Source organism: Paramormyrops kingsleyae, chromosome 2 (assembly GCF_048594095.1).
Source record: "Paramormyrops kingsleyae isolate MSU_618 chromosome 2, PKINGS_0.4, whole genome shotgun sequence".
NCBI classification, from domain to species: Eukaryota; Metazoa; Chordata; class Actinopteri; order Osteoglossiformes; family Mormyridae; genus Paramormyrops; species Paramormyrops kingsleyae.
In genome coordinates this window covers 26,929,993-26,948,944 of record NC_132798.1, presented here as the reverse complement: position 1 = coordinate 26,948,944, position 18,952 = coordinate 26,929,993, and the positions used below count along the sequence as shown (strand labels likewise).

Here is an 18,952-nt window from a genome sequence, read left to right as displayed (position 1 = left end):
CAGGTAAAGTGGAAAAGTTATGGAAGAGACTGGGCAAATGAAGTTCAGAAGCACAGCAGGTCTGCCTCCCTAAATGTGCATAAGGGTTAATTTCATTAAGAAAAGCGTCATGAGAGATGTATCTAAGAATGAATATCCAAAAGAAGCAATTTTACTGGTGGAGTTGCTGAGAAAAATGACCTAGATAAAATGCACTAGCCTGCTGTAATTCAGAACAGTGGTTCAGTACAGTAGGTAGCACTGATACCTCACTATTTAAGGTTGGGGTATTGAATCCCACCTCTTCTGTGTTTGTGTAGAGTTTGCATGTTCTCCCTGTTTCCTCTATAAACTGTAGTATCCTTCTTGATTTCTGTTGCGACATTTAGATGTTAGGATTTGGTGTAAACAACATGAAAGCGTGGATCCGTCTTGCCTTGTATCAAAAACTCAGGTTAGGGTTGGTGGTATAATGGTGTGGAAAATATTTTCTTGGCAGACATTGGGCTCCGTAGTACCAGCTGAGCGTTGTTTAAAGCCTACCTGAGTATTGTTGTTGACAAGCAAATAAAATCAAATTTACATTTAAAGCACATTTAAACAGTAGCTGACCAATGTGCTGGACAGATAAGAATCACAGTAGAGGCATTTACAGGTTAGAAGCATGCACTGAGCCGCAGCCACCACACGACAAACCACCTCAGGGATGAGAACCTGAGTGCAGCCATGTGGCAGGTGATACCTCAGCACCACACTAGTACAAATGGATCAGTGTGAGGTTTTTTTCCAGTGGCTGGGGTGCCAATCCTGCCACCAACCCCCAAGTTATTCCTCCTTACAGGGCTGGATGTAGATTAACATCATACCCATGACAAAGCAACTGCAGGTTAAGGGCCTTGCTCAAGGGCCCAATGGAGTAGAATCACTCTGGGAATTCACAGGATTTGAACCAACAACTTTCCAGTTACTGGTATAGATCTCTAGCCTCAGAGCCACCACTCTAGAGGTGTTTACATAAACAACAAATTTTGTTGTTTACATAAACAACAAAATTACAGCTTCAAAAACCAGTAGGTTTTCAGATGTGATTGAAAAACAGTCAGCTTTAGGCCAGATCTGATGCAAAAAGGTAAGGCATTCCATATTCTTGGGGCTGCCACTGCAAAACCTTAATTGGCTCTTGTCTTTAGACTTGCCCTAGGTGTGGCTAGCAGAAGCTGGTTGGCAGATCTGAGAGATCTAGTAGGTGTGTGATAGTATAGCAAAAAAAAATTATTTTAGCTGATAGAAACTAGTTTTCAAAATTGAGTTTATCTGTTTCTTCAGCTTTAGTGAGTCCTCAAATAACACTCCCAAATTTTTCATATGAGGTTTAGCAGACTACCTTGCGAGCTAACGTGTGACAAGACGAACAGCACAATTTCAATATTGTTGTCATTAAGTTTGAGAAGTTGTGTGACATCCATTGTTTAATATCATCTAAGTACAGTAGCCTAGTTTGTGCTTTTCTGGACTAGCAGACATAATCAAAGGGAAGATAAATTTGTGTATCACGATAGACAACCAAAATTAATTTGTGTATCAAAGGTAGAAAAATACTAGGATGGATCAATACAGTATATGAGTCTTTTTTATTCAAGACATATAATAAAACCAATTAATACACATATAATGGAAATCAATCATTTTAATATTACCATAAATACTATTTTGGTATGTGATATTTCTTATGATTGTACAATACCTTGACACAAAAAAAATCTCAGTGCAAAATTTAGAACAATATGAATCTGTTGTGAACCAACAAAATAGCATTCCAAGTCTGTAATTTGCAGTTTCAGCACGATGATGGCAAAAAAAAAATGAACAGGTTGATGAGTTAACAGGAGATTCATTAGTCAAAGTCTGTTTCCAGTATTTAAGGTCTGTTCCTCTAATTTCACCGATAATCTACTGATGAATGTGTTATATAAAAGTAAAGCATAGCATGAAGCATGAAGACATGGAAAAGGAACAAAAAGGGGAGTCTGGTATCTGGACTGTTGAGTCTCCGTCAGCTAGAAGAGGGCATGACCTTCACTGCCTTTTGGGTAAGCCACGGGCTCTCAGCCTCTTGCAGATTCTGTCCTGTAATGATGAGAATATCACCGATGAGTATTCATCAAACAGGGATTAATTGTACTCCAAAAAGGAGTGTACCACTATAAAGTCACCTGTGATTTTAAAAGTCTTTTACCTTTCCCGATTGAAGCCTTTGCTGATTGTTCTTAAAACTTGGCCTGACAGGCTAGACTAGAGTCTGCGCGGTGTTTCCAAAGATGTTTAAAATACCAATAATTTAACAAATTGTAATAATTTGTTGAATTGAGAAAGTTTATGAATAGCTGCAAAGTCTCTAGGAATACAGTGTACACAACATTCCAAAGGCAGCAAGGAGGGGGTGTGTGTGTGTGTGTGTGTGTGTGTGTGTGTGTGTATGTGTATGTGTGTGTGTGTGTGTGTGTGTGTGTGTGTGTGTGTGTGTATGTGTGTGTGGGTGTGTGTGTGTGTGTGTGTGTGTGTGTGTGTGGGTGGGTGTGTGTGTATGTGTGTGGGTGTGTGTGTGTGTGTGTGTGTGGGTGTGTGTGTGTGTGTGTGGGTGTGTGTGTGTGTGTGTGTGTGTGTGTGTGAGTGTGTGTGTGTGTGTGTGTGTGTGTGTGTGTGTGTTTCCAAATAATAAAATCAGAGCGATGGAGTTACCTGGAATGAATTGGATTTGCATCTCTCAGTCTCTTTATCAATTCTGGCTACGACCTTCTTCACCCACTCGTCTGTGGCTGCTACACAGAGTTTCAAGCCTTTTCTGGTAATCAGGCTGAAACAAGTTAAAAATAACAACATATATTTATGTTCTGTTTTCAGCTTGTTTAAAAATGCATCATATTCCTTTTGCTATTTGAAGATGCACTCTGCACTTCTTTTGCTATTGTATCACAGCAAGCTGAGAAGCTAAACTATTTAAAATGTAATAAACTATGATCCAAAGTATAGGTTATCAGCAAAGATTGTGAAGTCTTCAACCTCTTGAAACAGCTGCTGTTAATTCTGCTTTATGTGTACCTTACAGGCAGTGAGATACATACACCACAGCATTGATCGCACATCCCTTGGCTATGTCCTGGATTTCATAGCCTGTCAAAAAGGAAAAGGCTATTTCCTTCTTGCCAACACTCAAACAGCAGTCATTGGCTAGCCCAGCCTGGGTCACTGTGAGAAAATAGACAGAGAAAAAGGGAAAATCTTCATTGGGTGAGAGTGAATCAAGAAGATTACTAGTTCACATCCTAAATAGGACACATTGCAAGCTACATCTGTCCGTCTATCCATCCATCCATAATCACTTTTTCAATGTAAAATCACAGTAAGCCTGTAGCTTCTTCCAGGAAGCACAGGGCACAATACACCTTTCGGGTTAATTGCAGGGAATGCAATTTGGACAATTCTGAGATGCCAGTTCTCCTAACAGGCCACTTTTGGTCCCCAGGAATGAAATACCTGGATGGAACCCATACAGACATATGGAGAACATTCAAGTTGTAAACCTTAAGAGCTGGAAGCAGGATTCACACACCCATCACTGAAGGTGTGAGGCTCCAGTGCTACCCAGTGAAATGCCATAAACATGTATCCATCTTCCAGGGTCGCAAAGAGCCTGGACCTTATTCTGCAGAGGACAGTGCATATTTCAAGGGAATACCCTAAGTGGGATGTCAGTTTTTAAAATTAATTTAGAAATCTTGCAAGTCACCAATGATTCTAACAAACCATGCATTTGTGTGGGCCTCATGATAAATCTGGCATGAATCCCCCCCCCCCCCCCCCCCCCCGGCTCCCCTCTTGGCAAGTTTGACTGCACACTGATTAGTTTTGTTAATTCTGTGTCATTTGTCCTGTGTCTCTGAAAATGGCCCCAGTCAGTTGTCCACAAATAATCAGTACACTAGGGGGGGCTAATCGACTTTCTGAGTGAGCAGCAGACACAACAAACCCATTCCTGCAAGTGACATGTCTACAGTAACGAACAACAAAACTTTACATGCTTTATTTTGTGAAATGCATCTGGGAGTGGTTTTTATGGTGTCTGACCTGCACCATTTATTTTACTGTTTAATGTTACATGAATGTGGAACTTGCATAACCATTGCATGCCTTCGGGGTGCGAGAAAAGCTTCGCAATGCAAGAGGATGGATTGGTGCAGCAACCTGGAATGTTACTCCCTCTTGTGGAAATCATACACTATTGCAGGATGATCCGTTTGGCAGAAACACACACTAGCTATCAAATTCCCAAATTCAAATGTAGCTGTTTGCTTGCTCAAGAGAAGCATGACTTGTTAATATACCATTGCCATTAATTTTAATAAAATTTCAGTATCCTATGCAAAGGTAGCCACTGAAGAATTCTTTATTTCAAATTTAGACAAATATTAAAACAATGACTTTTAGGTAAATAAATAAGAGCAGTGGTGTTATTGTGCTATTTTGCAATTTGTGCTTTATTACACACACACACATATAATTATGTCTGTGCATGTGTATGAAACAGAGAGAGAGAGAGACAGACAGACACACAGAGTTTTCCTACTGATATAGTAACAAAGTAAGTGTAACTTACCCATGCAGAAGGAGAAAAGGACACAGATCCACAGGAAAATGGCAGGAATGCACCGGGAGGTCATAGCTGTGCTCTGGTAAGTCATGCCTCTGTTAATGCTGCTTCCTTGTCAGGATAGAACACTTTGACTGCTGTTCCTCTGTTCTGCCTCCAGCCCAACTTGGGTCTCTGTAACTCCATGTGGTCTTTTATAGCTTTGTCCACTTTCAGTTTTAGTCACAAATGCATGCTGGCACAAAGCCCATAGTCTGACATTTTCTGTTTGGATGTGTGTGTGATATTACGTAACCTCTGGATTGCCTCCAGGAGTCCAAAGGCAAGCATTTAGGTGAAAGCTCTGCAAGTTCTCCCTGTGTAGCGTGAAATACCACACACAGTCTAAAGACATGACTAACTGACAGCTCTAAATTTATACAAGTTATCTATTGTAGGAGATTATAGGAGAAACAGACAGCATCTATAGTAGAAAAACTGATCAGATCTTCGGCTGAAACAGATCTAATCTTATTGTTACACCCCAACAATGTAAGATTATAATTAATGTCACATTCTCATGAGTGGATTAATGTGGTAAATGCGAGCAGCTATAAGTTATGTTTTTGCAATAGATTTACCATTTCCTGCTTATTCCTGAGTTGCAGAGCCCCAAAGCTAAAAATGACCATAACCTTCAACTTCAGTATTACCGTAAGTGATGTTTAGTGAAATGCCCCTATTGTGGATTCATAACATGTAATAATTTACATTGAAAAGTGGGGGTTCAGTCTCCAAAGAGGTGCTGATTGCAGTTTCAATGTCTCCCCCAACTCGAAAATTCCCTCTTGCGTCAATGTTAGGAAATTGTAAAAACATGTGCCAGGGATTTTCCGTCACACTTCTTTATTTTATTTTTTTTATTATTAGTTGCAAGCATGTTATCATAGTACTCCTGACAAGAGCAGTACGCTGGGGGGAGGGGGGGTGCCACCAATAAAGTATGTAGTTCTGTAGTTCATATACTGCAGTTTTATCATTTGTACAGCACTTATAAAAGCTAAGGAGTCACTGACTGAAGATAAGAGTGCACATATTTTTAATCATTAGAGGCATATTTAAGACTTCAGGAAGTCCAGTGTAGCACACTCTCTGTTAGTGATCAACAGCTGCACTGTGGAAGCAGCGAAAGGCACCAAGTTCCTTGGGGTGCACATAGCAGATGATCTCACCTGGGCCAACAACATCACCTCCCAAATCAACAAGGTACAGCAGGGCCTACACTTCCTCCGCCGACGGAAAAGAGCACTGCTCCCCTAAAATGTGCTTGCAGCTTTCTACAGGGGAGCCGTAGAGAGCATCCTAACCAGCTGCATCGCTTTTGCAAAGCTTCAGACCACAAGTTCCTCCAGCAAATAATAGTGTGGACATCAGGAAAGATCATAGGACCCTCTCTACAATCACCAAGGACATCTACAACAAGCACTGCAGAAACAAGGCCCGCTATATGAAACAGTACCACTCGCATCCATCCAGCAGCCCGTTCATCCCATTTCATCTGGATTTAAGGTTCTTGTGTCTGGTCCACAAGGTCCTGGTTTCCCCCAGACTATCAGACTCCTCAGCTCTCATCTACCTCATACACACTAATGGACAAGGGTTCCACTTGCATATTAGCACTCTGAAGTTAGTTTGCACTGTCTACTCTCTATATGCACTGTCTAGTTCTACTGTTTACTTTCTCATTAAAGTCATTGTTGTGTATTCTTGTGTATTGATTTTCTTTATCCAGTATTTGTTGTTCAGTATTTAATGTTCAACTCTTCTTTGGTCAGTCCAACATTCTGTCAAAACACAGCTTTGTTGAATGTGAGTGAAATAACAATAATGTGACTTGACTAGTACATATATATATATATATATATATATATATATATATATATATATACACACTCACCTAAAGGATTATTAGGAACACCTGTTCAATTTCTCATTAATGCAATTATCTAATCAACCAATCACATGGCAGTTGCTTCAATGCATTTAGGGGTGTGGTCCTGGTCAAGACAATCTCCTGAACTCCAAACTGAATGTCAGAATGGGAAAGAAAGGTGATTTAAGCAATTTTGAGCGTGGCATGGTTGTTGGTGCCAGACGGGCTGGTCTGAGTATTTCACAATCAGCTCAGTTACTGGGATTTTCACGCACAACCATTTCTAGGGTTTACAAAGAGTGGTGTGCAAAGGGAAAAACATCCAGTATGCGGCAGTCCTGTGGGCGAAAATGCCTTGTTGATGCTAGAGGTCAGAGGAGAATGGGCCGACTGATTCAAGCTGATAGAAGAGCAACTTTGACTGAAATAACCACTCGTTACAACCGAGGTATGCAGCAAAGCATTTGTGAAGCCACAACACGCACAACCTTGAGGCGGATGGGCTACAACAGCGGAAGACCCCGCCGTGTACCACTCATCTCCACTACAGATAGGAACAAGAGGCTACAATTTGCACAAGCTCACCAAAATTGGACAGTTGAAGACTGGAAAAATGTTGCCTGGTCTGATGAGTCTCGATTTCTGTTGAGACATTCAAATGGCAGAGTCAGAATTTGGCGTAAACAGAATGAGAACATGGATCCATCATGCCTTGTTACCACTGTGCAGGCTGGTGGTGGCGGTGTAATGGTGTGGGGGATGTTTTCTTGGCACACTTTGGGCCCCTTAGTGCCAATTGGGCATCGTTTAAATGCCACGGCCTACCTGAGCATTGTTTCTGACCATGTCCATCCCTTTATGACCACCATGTACCCATCCTCTGATGGCTACTTCCAGCAGGATAATGCACCATGTCACAAAGCTCGAATCATTTCAAATTGGTTTCTTGAACATGACAATGAGTTCACTGTACTAAAATGGCCCCCACAGTTACCAGATCTCAAAGCAATAGAGCATCTTTGGGATGTGGTGGAACGGGAGCTTCGTGCCCTGGATGTGCATCCCACAAATCTCCATCAACTGCAAGATGCTATCCTATCAATATGGGCCAACATTTCTAAAGAATGCTTTCAGCACCTTGTTGAATCAATGCCACGTAGAATTAAGGCAGTTCTGAAGGCGAAAGGGGGTCAAACACCGTATTAGTATGGTGTTCCTAATAATCCTTTAGGTGAGTGTATATATATATATATATATATATATATATATATATATAAATTTATATATATGTATGTGTGTGTGCGTGTGTGTGTAGTCATTATTTCATAAATAAATACATATATTAAATAATTTCCCAGACAAACATGGAAGCATGAACATTTTCCAATTTGTTTTAATTGATTTGCATGTATACTAATTGCTGGAATACAGTGCTTTCAAATACAGATTTTGATACATTTTAATTTGGCATCTAAATACAATGCTATAATAGTTTGAAGATAACATACATTGACATTTTTAAAAATGTCCAAAATGATTTTTATAGACAATTCAAAATACCATACTTTACTGGTAAAAGTGTTTCAGCAACAAACTTGACTATCACTGGATGTTCATTTTATTCCATTACTTTTTTCTATAGACCTTTTCCAATGTTGACGAGTTTCAGTCTTGTCCAAATCAAGGTCCTTGAATTATCTGTGATAGTCTGCAGGGTGGAATTGCTCAGACAGTTGTTAGGTGGCTCCTTTTATTCTGTAAAACAGAAAGTGAAGACCACTGACAAAATTGCCTGGATAGGGGACAATACACAAACTACTGGGATGGGCTGGACGTGGCCTATAGACTAAGGTGAATCTTACCACAGCTCATTTTCTTTGCTGTTTTCGGTCCAGTAGATCCATGAGTCTGGCTGCCCAGTTATAATCTTCTGGAACTGGTGCACAAAGTTTCTTATTTTTTTTTGTGATGAATCTGAAGACGACAAGACTTTAATCATCAACTTGTGAAATCACTTGCGAGATTCCCATCCAAGATGTACTCCCAGCCCACCATTGCCTGGATTAGGCTCCAGGGTCCCCACAACCCTGACTAGGATAGGCGGCTAGAGGATGGATGGATGGATGGATGGATGTACTTGCATTTTATCCGTGGTCTTCTAGAATTTTTTCTCTATTTCACCATTTTAGTACTTAGTTGAAGTAACACTTTTTTAAGCAGTTCAACCAACAAGCTAACCAGTGGCCACTTTCCACACCTACTGATCTCTCCTGTCTCAGACTTGGACCAATCTGCATGACTTGCTTCTTTTATTGTATCACACTAGATCAGCACTTAGTCTCCTACTTATACAGAAAAAAACCCAAAACTAACCAAGAAAAAGACAAAACCAAACAAACTCCATTCTAGTTTAGAGGTAGCAGGTCATGTTAGGTATAGCTTGCCTGCAGCAGGGTTGTCATGGGTGGGACACTGTCCTGGGGTCTGCCGTGCCTCTCCCATGGTGCACTGCGGGCCCGGAATGCCTCTCCCATGGTGCACTGCGGGCCCGGAATGCCTCTCCCATGGTGCACTGCGGGCCCGGAATGCCTCTCCCATGGTGCACTGCGGGCCCGGAATGCCTCTCCCATGGTGCACTGCGGGCCCGGCCTGCCTTGGCTTGCCTCACGACAACCGTCCCCCCATTCAGTCCCCCTTTTTACTTCTACCTCTCCTCTCTTCCATCTGTACCTCCTAATGAATCGCTTTTATCTTCACCAAAGCAAACACACGCTTGTTCATCCACAACACATGCCCACCATCAAGGGGGAAGTATTGCATTTAACCCAAACAGTTCACACATTCACTAGATGATATCATATAATGGTTATGTCATTGTGTCATTATTATTACTATTATTATTATTAGCTTGCTTTTTTGAGTTGATTTTGTTGTATGTCTTTGACCCGTTAATAAAAACGCAAAAAACAGCTAACCAGAAATTCAGTACAGTCGTGAAGATAGGTAGCTAATAATTACTGAATTAATATGTGACAAATACTTACTGAATTGCAGGTATTTGACAGCCACCGTTCACCGTCTGCTTGACGTATGACTTTACTGTTCTGGCAGGAATCATCTTGCTGCTGGTGCTTAAACAGCAGTCCAGTGCTTGACTGGTGAACGCTTCAAAACACATCACAGTTTGAGTGGTTCTTATACATAAAAAATGGTCAAATGCAGACCTGACATCTATTATTCATCTTAACTTTACAGTTCAAAATCAAATGTGTTTAGTGGGCAGTAGTAAATGTACTGTAATTAAATGTTTTGTAATAATTATAATCAATTTGTGTGACTGATCGACATTTTATCATAAGCAATGCATATATGTTTTTTATTTTATGTTTTGAAAATAATTCATATCTATAGACTATATGCATATGCAGTCTGAATTCTGTTGTAAAGTTTAATTTATTGGACAAAATGTTTTACTACAGTAAAATCTGTGCTAAACATGCATAATTGTTTAAAATTTTAGATCTGATGCTCTATATAAATCCTCATATGGTGCCAGTTTAGACTGATCCCTAGTGCAACGTTTCTTAAACCAGTCCTTGGGGACCCCTAGAGAGCCCCCTTTTTCGGAGCAAAAATGTGGATTGTCTGGCTGGGAGCTGGGAGGGAGCAAAAACATGGTTCCTCTGGGGTCCCTAAGTGCCAGATTGAGAAAGACTGTCCCAGGAAGCATAAATAGATGCTAATAGTTCTTCAGCGTACCAAACCCTCTTACCCCTCTTACTTCTGAACTTTTTAACACAGGAAGATCTTGCATTTCTGTGCAATTGTAATATAAGCATGAGCACTGTTGCAGGTGCCATCTAAGGCTCCCTTTCTGCGACTTACCTTCTGCGTAGACAAAGGCAACCAAAGCCAGCAGGAGAAGAGCTGCAGATTTGAGTGCCATGTCGTTTCGCTGCTCTGCTTTGGATTTCCTTCCAAGTGAGAAGCTGATCCTCAGTCCTGCTGAGTTCTGGGGCCAAATCAGGTATATATATTTTCAGGTGTTACTCCTTTCACTTTCATTCTGAATCATTTTATACTTAGGTAAGCTGGTAAAACCCACACATCAATAATTCATGATATGTTAATGAAGAAAATGCAGGTTTTCTCAAAATGCTTCAGTATATTGAAAATATATCTGTTGCAATTTTAAGATTTTCAGCTGCCATTGTGTAAATACTACTGAACAACCATTTATAAAGGTTACACACTATGACACACCATTGGCTTTATTTACTAATATTTCCCCCATATTTCTTAGCTGTCACTTTCATTTACAGCAATTTTTCAAATACTAGCTTATTTATAAAGACACTATACTTGAGTTATCCAAATTAGAGCCTTAACCAGGATATAACTACTGGGTTGATTACTGGCCTTAATAAATGCACGCATCCATAAATAGTAGCATATCTGCTTTCCCTATTTACCTTGTCTGATGAATTGTAGTATTACGAGCATTTACATTACAGTTATTTATACAGCCTATGCGTTGTCTAATGTGAGATACTAGTGATGCAGATAGAAAATGCACATCACAAGCTTTTAACTGTCAAGAAGTCAATTAAGCTTAAGTGCAGCTAGGCTGAACTTCCAATAAATGCCCAGTAACAAGTGAAAGTCAGCAATGGAGCAAGAGCAACACAATAAATTATAAAACAGATCCCAACAGAAGAGCTATTCAAATCAAAACAACATGAAAAATAGGTTCAACTAGACAAGGACAAATTGTAAAAGTACAAAAAGTTCTCTGTTTTCTAACTGCCCGTTTGTGCAGTCCTAGAACCCTTCCACCTCTGAGTAGCTTTTAATTATGTTCTCCTTTGAATCAAACTTTGTGTTCGCACTATGTTGTCAATATAATAGTAAAAATGAGTTTCTTTATAACCACACAATACAAGAAGACAGTAAATCACTTGTTTTTGTAAAATAACTTTTTCTTCCCTCTTGCTACAGTACGGGAAACAACTGCTATTATGCAAGTCTTAAAAACTATCGTCAGATCTGAAACAGGTCACTTGTAAACTCACTTGTCACGTTACCTGCTGACTGACGAATCCTGCCAGGACATTCCAGGTGTTTATTTAATATCGTCCGGAGCACGGGTTACATATACAGGCAATACTCACCCACACTTTCAGACACTATGAACAGTTTAAAGATGCCAATCAGCTTAACTGCATGTCTTTAGACCACCGGAGGAAGCCTAATCAGTAAGAAAGTAATGTTTAAATGCTAAGCAATTAGTTATTGATGAGTTCATCTGTATGCACTGAGAGAATAAGTAGCCATAATAACAATTAGAAAAATTGCCGCATTTCCTTTTTATGTGCTTTCTTGCATGTGTACACATCATATGAACTTCTGCCCTCAAGTTACATGTGAGGAAGTGGCAGATTTTATTGCTGTGGTTTATTGACATAATTCAGATTCTGTGGCAAGTGACTTTAAAGTGTTTTTTGTAAGGGATTCTCTCACCATCTATCCCACAGAGAGTAACAAGCATGTACACATGGCTAGAGTAAAAACAGGTCACGTGATGCAAAGTTGTACAAGGCTGAACAGGGCTAACCGAAGACACAACTGGGCCCCTGAATGCTACCAAATTTATCCCTGTCAGGGCATTAAGGTAATATTTGAATTGTGGTCACTTGCCAGGGAGAGATTAAATTTACCTGGGGGGGGTGGGTTTCGGCCCTTGGAAGTCTTGCCTTTTCTGTCCCTTTATGAGTAGTCTTAAATATAAAAGCCTCTTGCCTGAAATCATACCATTTAGATAGGCACTGATGAACTGATGAGCATAGATAGTTAAGTTGCACAGAATCCAATGGATTTATTACATTATAATAACAGCCCTGGTTTAAAGAAAGACGGGAGATGAAATGCAGGAAATCAAAATTACTGTGGAAATCAGAAAAGAGCATTTTCAGTCTAAATGGTCTTTCATATGCCATATGACAATTTCCCCACAGAGATCAATAAAAGTATCAATTATTATTACTATTATTATTATTATTATTATTATTATTGTTGTTGTTAAAGGCTTAACTGCCCTGTCTTGTTGGGCTTCTGCTGGGGGCCTTTATGGGACATGCTGTTTACTGGAAAATTTATTCTGAACTAGTTGGGTGTCAAGACACTGATCTATAATCACTGTAAAGATCGCCAGCGCACTGAGCAATGATGGCTGTGGGCCTGAACTCAGTGCTTGGAATTTCCCTCTTTTCTGTCACACAAAATAACTTTTGTAGCATTTCACTATTCATAAATTGCACGTTTCAGAGGTTAACTGCTGAAGTCCTGTGAGGACCCTGACCTAGTGGGGTGTCAGAAAGCTGGGAAATAGCCATAGAAGAGGTCTGGAAAGTCCCTAAGGGAACGAGTTCTGGGAAGTCGCAGATACGCTGGAAACATACTTTATTTTTCCCAGAATATATATAGTAAATGTTCCAACTTCACAAGCAGTATATACTCAAAGTAGGAATTATTGCAATACAAAAATCCCTTTATGATCACTGTATAAATGGCAGCTAGCTTTATGTGCGTGTATTTTTTCATACATTATAAGCAGTAACATTATGCCAAATTTAGTAAATACTGAAAGTCATGTCATATATATATATGTGTATGCTTGTGTGTGTGTGTGGATTATGTTTATATTACATAGTGGGGACCAAATGTTCCCCAGGATGTAATAAAACCCTGTTAATTTGACATTGTATGGGTCATTTTTCAGGACCTCACAAAGATCTGTGAATGGAATCAAAAAAGTAAAAATCCCAAAATTCTATTTTGTTTGGTTACTTACAGTATGGTTAGGGTTAGGGCTCAATAGAGGTTTTTTGCCTAGAAATGAATGGTGTCCCCACAACGATATAATTACAATTACAAACTTGTCTGATGAATTGTCTGATTGAATCGTGTGTGTGTGTGTGTGTGTGTGTGCGTATATATATATCTATATACTGTATATTCATTAAATGATACAATTTTATTATGTCCCAAAAAAAAAAAACTTGCAGCGAGTGTCAAGTAGGACTTCCCACTTCCCTCAGGGACCTTGGACAGAAATTGATGACATGTTTGTTCATGTCTAAGAGTGGTTTACAGGAAACATTTTAAATTTGTTTGTTTGAACTGATTGTTTTATACACATTATATTCCTAACCTAGTCATAACCTCTATTATTTATGGACTATGCAAATGCAATTTGACATGTTTTATTTTCTGCATTTTATGTAAGACTGGGAAGGCAGTTTAACATGGCAATTGATATCATATATCTAAAGTATGTCATCAGAAGATTCTTACAAAACAGAGAACATTCATCATTTAAGGATATGTGTGTATTTATTTTGGCTTGGGATAACCAATAGGGGCAAAAATGATTTAAAAATCTGTTTATTTCATTGACAAACAAGGCAATTATATTCTTGACCTGGGAAATTTCCCATGGAATATGAAGCAGCTGTATACACTCATGCATAAGTTGCTGGAAGATGTATCTACATCCAAGAAATGATGGTCGATATATCTTTATCTCTACTTACAGTAAGTTCTCTTTCCTTGCCTAAACAGGCCCAGTTGGAATGAAAAAAGTGCAAGTGTGCAGTGTGTAAACTGGGAATTCCCCATCGAAAGTTATGGTCACAGTGCTGCCACTCAAGAAATGAAACACAGAGTTTCTCTCTGTAAGCTACGCAGGAACAATATTAAGCATATCAACTTTTAAAGCAACTTTCCAAACCTTATATTAAATGTAATGCTACCATAACTATAAATGTTATAAGCATTGATCTAGGTATTCTGGTGTACCCTGTAATGATCCTATATACCAGAATTTAACTCTCAGAAATTACACAGTGATTCTTAGTGTCCAAATCTCTCCAAACAACCCTCGAAATTATATGAAAAGGTTTACACATATTAGATTCATTCCACATAGATATATAATATGTGTAATGAATTTTTCACAAGGAAAAATATACTTTGAAGTATTTCAAACTCAATACCCCTGTAATACATATAACAATTATAAGCATTCATGTCATACTGTTAGTCAGAAAGCAAATCACATGAGAGTCAGACTACAAGACTGACACCTTGTTCATTTCTTGTTCAAGTGAATGGAACACTGTGCTCCTCATCACCAATACATGCATTTGCATGAACAAACATACTACATTCCTCATCTACTGGAAACAAAGCTCCCACATCTGTTTCGTTTCTTGAGTTCAGAAACTGATCTCTCAGCACTCCCCCAGCTTGTGGGTAATCTCGCGGTTTAGACTCAGCTTTCAAAGAGCTGTCCCCTGGCTCAGTGGGATGACTCTAATGTGTTCCATCTGAGACCTCATTAACAATTTTAGCATTTGCCATCCTAAGCATACACCAGGGACTAATGGAGCGACAGCAGCAATGAATGTCTTGATTAAGCTCCACTGAGAAAGGATGGTGCATCCTGCCGTGGTGATTGACAGCACATTACGAATGCTCTTCCCTTTCAATACTATGGGACTGATGCTCTTTTGAAATTGTGCGGTTTAAGCTTAATGACGACTCATAGCACTTTAAAACATCCCCCTTTTGACAAGAAGTATGAACCAATATCTGACAAAATGCTTCCCACTGAAAATCCTAAAAATTATGCCGGTGAATGTAATTAAAGTAATATTTTCTATGTGAATATATATTGAGGGGCGGGTTGAGCCACGTTTTATATCATTAGCATCTTGAAAACAATACAAAGTAATGTGTCATCAAGACGTCACATATGCAAAAACCGTACAGAAGTCAGAAATGCATATAGGTCACCTTCACATTCTCTCAACTCTGGTTTCATGTTTAGTTTCAGAAAAAAACACACAGGTAAAATATTGCATCTCTTCGTATCTGGTCCTAATCTATGCACTATGACATTTGAACATCTAAATTTACCAGTTATGTTCAGAACTGCACAATTGCAATGAGAAAGCCTGTGGCTGTTTCTCATAACCACGGCGGAGGGGTCACCGGAGGTACAGCACTCATTCAATCCATGTTCTGTGTTGTATTACTATTACAAATTGCTCCTGTAATGTATAATACTAATAGAGACCCTACTCCCTGTCCCCAAGAATGTACCCCATGCTTAAGGCTGCTCAAGGCTTGTTTTTCTTCTCTAAATTGTCACGCCCGGCTAGTCCGATCCTCGTGTGTGGCACGCCCCCTTATTACCCACGTGTACTACCCTGATTGTTCCCAGCTGTTTGATGTTAGTTTTGGCCTGTTTAGTGTATATCAGTCCACGTCTACCTCTGTTTCCCAGATCTGTCATTAACGTTCGTCCTGTGCTGTTCTCCGTGCGTCCAAATAAACCCCATTTACCCGTTTTTACGGCTCCGTTCGTCTGCTTCCCCGCTTCCCGCTTGTTCGCTTGCGCATCGACGTGACATAAATCACCTGAAATAGCCTTTTTAGTGATGTTCATTTGCTTTTCTCTTGCCCGTTTCCATGCCATGTCCCTGTATTATCAAAACCCTGTGCTGTTCCTGTCACACAGATGCGTTGTCCATCTCGACTAGAGAAATTATCATACGAAAAAACCCTAAAGCGTTACCATGCATTATTTCATGCTAAGGTTTATACCCATTTAGACAGCTGATTATTTGATTCAAGTAACTGTTTCTCACACATGCACTTAAGGTGAAAGAAAATACCCTTTTGTTACTTGAACCTGCAAAAGAAACTGAAGGTGGCATGAACAAAGGACATTTAACAGCGTGGTTGGCATTGTGCATAAAACATATCCTTCTCTAAACCAAACACAAGTCAGCCAATGTCCTTTCTTGCAGTAGTTCACACCTAAAATTATTTTGTCATTTACCTTCTGTTCCACTCAGTGGTGTAGTGCTCTCTTGGTAGGTGGGTATCCTGTTGTCTTTATCCTTTGAAGAACACAAATTCATGCTTTCAGCTGTGCAAGGTTACTTCATGCATAAGTGACCAAAAAGTGGCCAATACTAGACTACTAAACAAAAAGTTGAACTGTCACAAATATTTATTTGCAAAACAATTGCTTTTAGGGAACAGTACTGGAATTAAACACATTGGTTTTTTGCTTCCCTCAGGGAGTATGAATGCATATTTGTCAGTCCACTCAATCTTAAACTCAAGGTTCTCAGAGTCAACTTTTGTCTTCTTGCTTATGACCAGTTTTGAGCACGCCATGTCACATTCAGAGTGAAAAATGCAAGATATTTCACTTGAATGTCTACGTCTGCAGCTCGCAAAAAAGTGAAACACAACTGGTACATAAACTTTCGGTTGTGAGTGACGTTGCCGTAGTGATGCTGCTGTACGCCTTCTTTGATTGGGTCTGAATCCAAAAGATGAGTGGAACAGCATCTCTTAATTAATCTGGAAGACATAGAGACAAAGTGTCACGTGATTCATATCACATTATATCACACCTGTCACACACCCATTTAAAATAGCACTGAATCATTGATAATAATCGATTGGATGATTTTTTTGTATTTATTTATTTTTTTAACAGATTTTTGTGTCGGTCCGAATTGAACTTTGTCTGGGTCCGTATCCGGACCGGGGTCCGCCTATTGAGTGCCACCGGTCCTATGTGAATGCATATGGAAATGCTTTGCACAAATGCAGTTGCAAATAAAAATAGAAGAGGGCAGAACTGAGTTTGCAGTGACCCATGTGAATTTAAAGTTGGCAGAGCCTGAGATTGGAGAGTACATTGATAGCAACTATGGCGGGTTAAATTGTCTGGACTGCAAAAATATTTTATTCAGTGTTCAAGCCATCCATGAGGCATTGCAAGCTAAACTGTCTTGCTAGGGAAAATATGTATTCCTTTCAGGCATATTGACATAAATTGGACAACTGGGGGCTGTTTCAGAAAGCAGGATATCTTGCTTGGCCTGATAACTTCTCGGATTTAAGGTTTGGGCAAAATTTAAGTGAACAAAGATAAAGCCCATTTAAACTGGGGTAACTTAAATCCAGCCAGTTCTCAGACTCAACAAGAAATCCTACTTTCTGAAACCTTTTTCCCACAACAACAAACTTGGAGTGGGTGTGTCCATGACTCTCTGTGTTTATTTGAGGTCACATATTAATGTGTGAACATGTTCTTACAGTTGCAATCATGTTCTAAACAATACATAAAGATCCTTATACACCCTTTTCAGCAGAAGTATCAAAAAAAGACTTTTGGTCAACATGCCAGCGCTGCCATCAGTCTACTTTCCATATATCTGCACAATTTGATTAATTAAACATGCAGTTCCGTTGGTTCAATATACGTGCATTACAGAAATGAGAACAACTTAAACTGATGGAAACAATGAGACGTCCTGCAGCCTGCAGTACCAGCCATCATAGGTACCTTTGTGTTACTAGCAAAACCCATTGCTTTGTTTAATTAAACTGAGAGTAAATAAGATCAAATTAAGTGTTTAAAGACAAGTGGCAATGTGCTTTCAAAATTGCTTAAAGCTTTTAATTTAGAAAGGTTATAATTTACGTTTGTGTACACCACTGTGTACAGTCCAGTGTAACTTAAAACAATGATACTAAAGTAGTAATAAGTCTTATAGAGCACTACTCTATAATACAGTGATAAGGATGATAATAATAATAATGCTATTATGTCAGGCTTCCTATTTCTTGCTATGTCACATCTCCATTCATCTGTCTTCTATAACCACTTAGCTCACAGACAGTCGTGGTGCCATCTCCTCGCATTTAGCCTAATTCATTTTCCATTTTAGTTTCCCTCAATGGTCTCTTACATGCTTACACTGAGAGCATGGAATTTTGCCTCTATATTCCGAATTAATAGCTGTAAATAATGAATGATTGATGGTGGCTTCAATGACAGAGAAAGCAAACTACAGAAGCACAAGTATATATAATGATCCAAAGCGTTTGATAAAGACCAATCAGTTGTTTTCAATCAGTGACTTAGTTGAAGAGTGAGCTCTGCTTTAAAGTTTGTTTCTCTAAAGTACAGTATATATAAATGCACTTTGTCTTACCTCACTTATGACCTCTCAAAAACACAGGCATTTCTCATCCAATAACACTCTGGTGCATGTTGAAATGCATACCATTATTTTGGCTGACTAGAATAAGATGAGGATGATGCATTATTCAGATATGAAAATATATGCACACATTACTTCAAGGCATTACAACTGCAATGTTCATAAAGACTAACCTCTAATGGTGAAAAACAGAGTAAATACCACATTACATTTATATATTAATATATTTTCCTGTGCTCCACACACCACTGGACTGTAAAGAGATTTATTTTACATTAATATATACAGTATAATATATAATATAATGATGGACAGACA

At 39.2% G+C, this 18,952-nt stretch overlaps 1 protein-coding gene across 1 annotated transcript; it reads right to left on the bottom strand.

The window, feature by feature from the left end:
* Positions 1-1,591: 1,591 nt before the first annotated feature.
* On the bottom strand, positions 1,592-4,818 carry LOC111850296 (C-C motif chemokine 19-like). Its single transcript, XM_023824035.2, has 4 exons — positions 4,634-4,818; positions 3,102-3,225; positions 2,719-2,833; positions 1,592-2,106 (listed from the first exon to the last, which is right to left on the bottom strand). The coding sequence occupies exons 1-4, from the start codon at positions 4,716-4,718 to the stop codon at positions 2,056-2,058; spliced, it is 375 nt and encodes a 124-aa protein (XP_023679803.1). The 5' UTR covers positions 4,719-4,818; the 3' UTR covers positions 1,592-2,055.
* Positions 4,819-18,952: the final 14,134 nt, after the last annotated feature.